Source organism: Channa argus, chromosome 2, assembly GCF_033026475.1.
Source record: "Channa argus isolate prfri chromosome 2, Channa argus male v1.0, whole genome shotgun sequence".
Taxonomy (NCBI): Eukaryota; Metazoa; Chordata; class Actinopteri; order Anabantiformes; family Channidae; genus Channa; species Channa argus.
This window is the reverse complement of record NC_090198.1, coordinates 13,730,943-13,733,410: the sequence shown is the minus strand read 5'-3', so window position 1 is coordinate 13,733,410 and position 2,468 is coordinate 13,730,943. Positions and strand designations below refer to the sequence as shown.

The 2,468-nt window shown below is 36.1% G+C and overlaps 1 protein-coding gene across 1 annotated transcript; it reads left to right on the top strand.

Moving 5' to 3' along the window:
* The first annotated feature begins 506 nt into the window (after positions 1-506).
* LOC137108577 (guanylyl cyclase-activating protein 2-like) lies at positions 507-2,077 on the top strand. Its single transcript, XM_067493344.1, has 4 exons — positions 507-704; positions 800-949; positions 1,476-1,584; positions 1,724-2,077. The coding sequence occupies exons 1-4, from the start codon at positions 507-509 to the stop codon at positions 1,849-1,851; spliced, it is 585 nt and encodes a 194-aa protein (XP_067349445.1). The 3' UTR covers positions 1,852-2,077.
* The last annotated feature ends 391 nt before the right edge of the window (positions 2,078-2,468 follow it).

Genomic DNA, 2,468 nt, shown 5'->3' with positions numbered 1-2,468 from the left:
CTGCATGTTTGCATAAGAGCTGTAAAATGTACTTTTATGAGGGGAAAAATCTACTCATTTAAGTTAAAACCTGTACTTACCTGTAAGGACAAAAGAGACAGTAATACCAAATAGTAAATAGTTAAATTTTGCACCCAGCTGGTCAGTATATAGCATCTTAGGAGCCACAACAAACATCTTTGATTGATCAGATATGCAGAAAGATGACTCCAAATATACCTTTAATGCATGTTGCCCCGACACTCTTACAAGTTTGGCCTAGACCCTACAAATTAATTAGCTACAAAGCTAATTAAGTCAGAGAGCGGGAACCTCACCAACGTAACACCAACGTAATCCTGAGGCTTCACTAATCACCTGTCTCATACGTAAAGTGGAGCGTTGGGATTCCACGGGATATAAAAACACCTGAGAGTGTGAGATGCCTATTTCAAGTCTGGCTGCTACTTAACAGACTATATACCCAAAAGCTACAGAAGTATGGACAGTTAAATTACAAGCTAACCATGGGGCAGTCACAACAAACAGAGAACAGTGAAGAGATCGATATTAAAGCACTTCAGGATATGTATAAAAGATTTGTCATGGAGTGCCCAAGCGGACTACTTTTTCTGCATGAGTTCAAGCGTTTTTTTGGTGTGGACCCAACAGGAGAAGCATCTGATTATGCTGAGAACATGTTTCGAGCTTTTGACAAAAATGGGGTAAGAGAGTAAAGGTTGACACAATCTGGCTCACTGCAAACCTTTAATAAAATGTACAAGGTGACCCTATTTTCCTCTTTCAATCTATCTTCTAGGACAATACAATTGATTTCCTTGAGTTTGTGGCAGCACTAAATCTTGTTTTCCGGGGAGACTTGGAGCATAAACTGCGCTGGTCATTCAAGGTGTATGATAAAGACGGCAACGGCTATGTGGACAAGGATGAACTAAGGTCAATAATTGATGTAAGTCAACTAAAGCATACTGAGTGTTTGGTGTAACTAAATGCTGAGCTTCAAAAAGGAGATTCCTTACACTAAGCGGCTCTTTGACAGATTGGAATTTATTTTAAGTCCAAACAGTAAGCAACAATTTATAGCTCATTGTCTCACATTTTCATCATCTTCACCTATTCGTATGTTTTCTCTTTCTTTTTTTTTTGCTTTTTTTATTGGATATTTGTTTTTGTTGTTGTTTGTTTGTTTTTCTTTCAAAGCAAAACACAATGTACAGCGAGAGATTTGCAAACTTTATTTGCCTTGTGTTAACAGTGTTAACTCTTAAACATTTATCAACAGCTAATGGCGTGATAATAGAAATGCTAAACATGATTTCTCAAATAAATGCTGAACTTGTTCAGTCACTTGTAACTCGATGACACTTGTTCAGTGTCGTCACATGCAGCAGCTACATGCTAAAAATGTGGTTGGTGTTTGTGCTGTTCAGTTTTGTCACATGAAATACAAATCTTCTCTTGCTTTTCAAATTTAGAGCATTTATCGGGTGAAAAAAGGTTCAAAGACGGATATGGGGGATTCCCTGATAAAGTTAGATGAGGTTGTGGATCGAATAATCCAGGCTGTTGATAGTGATGGAGATGGTAAGCCTTAAGCCACAGATCATACAACAATGCAGTAAAAGCACTTGAAATAAAACACTGAAAGCACTGAATATATTACCAGAGGAAATGCATCCTAATATGTCTTTTTGTTGTTGTTATTGTTGTTATTTTTCCACAGGTAAGATAAACGTGGAAGAGTTTATTAGAGGTGCACAGCAGGACCCCTGGTTGCTCAGTATGTTTAAGTTGGACATGAACCCTGCTGGATGGCTGCTGGAGCAGAGGAGAAGGAGTGCACACTTCTGAAATGTCAAAGCACAGTGCAGTTGGCCAAAAACTCCTAAACGCATTCATCAAAAGACCAAAAAAATGAATCAAGTGCCAAAAATAAAACTGCTGTGAAAAGTCACTTGGACTGTAACAAAGTAACACAAAATGTATAAATACAGTGTGTATACATCTCCTTTCACTAATCTATAACAATGATTAAGCTGATTTTTTATTACCTTCAGCTACCATTAAAGCAGCAACGTTTGGTAAAGTCCATCTACTACACATGTAATTCTGCTAACTCATGTCAGAGCTTTGTTATAAAAAATTGTCAATGTGTAAACAAGGAATCCTCATTACAGCGTGTCTGCTTTTCTATTGTTGTTGTTTTGTTTGTTTGTTTTTTTGTATTGTTCTTCATTTTAATTTTAAGCAAATAACAACATTAGTAGGTCATACATCTATGTTCTTATTGTAAATATTGAATTAAAGCTAACACTGTAAAGTAATACTTTTTATATCATTACTTTATTGTTGTTCAAGTCAAAAGGCACAAGTATCATGTTTATTTAAAAAAAAAAACATGATTGAAAAAAAGTTATTGTTGTGTTTTGCTTTCCAGCTTTACGTGAATGTCAGTGTGTTATTTTTCT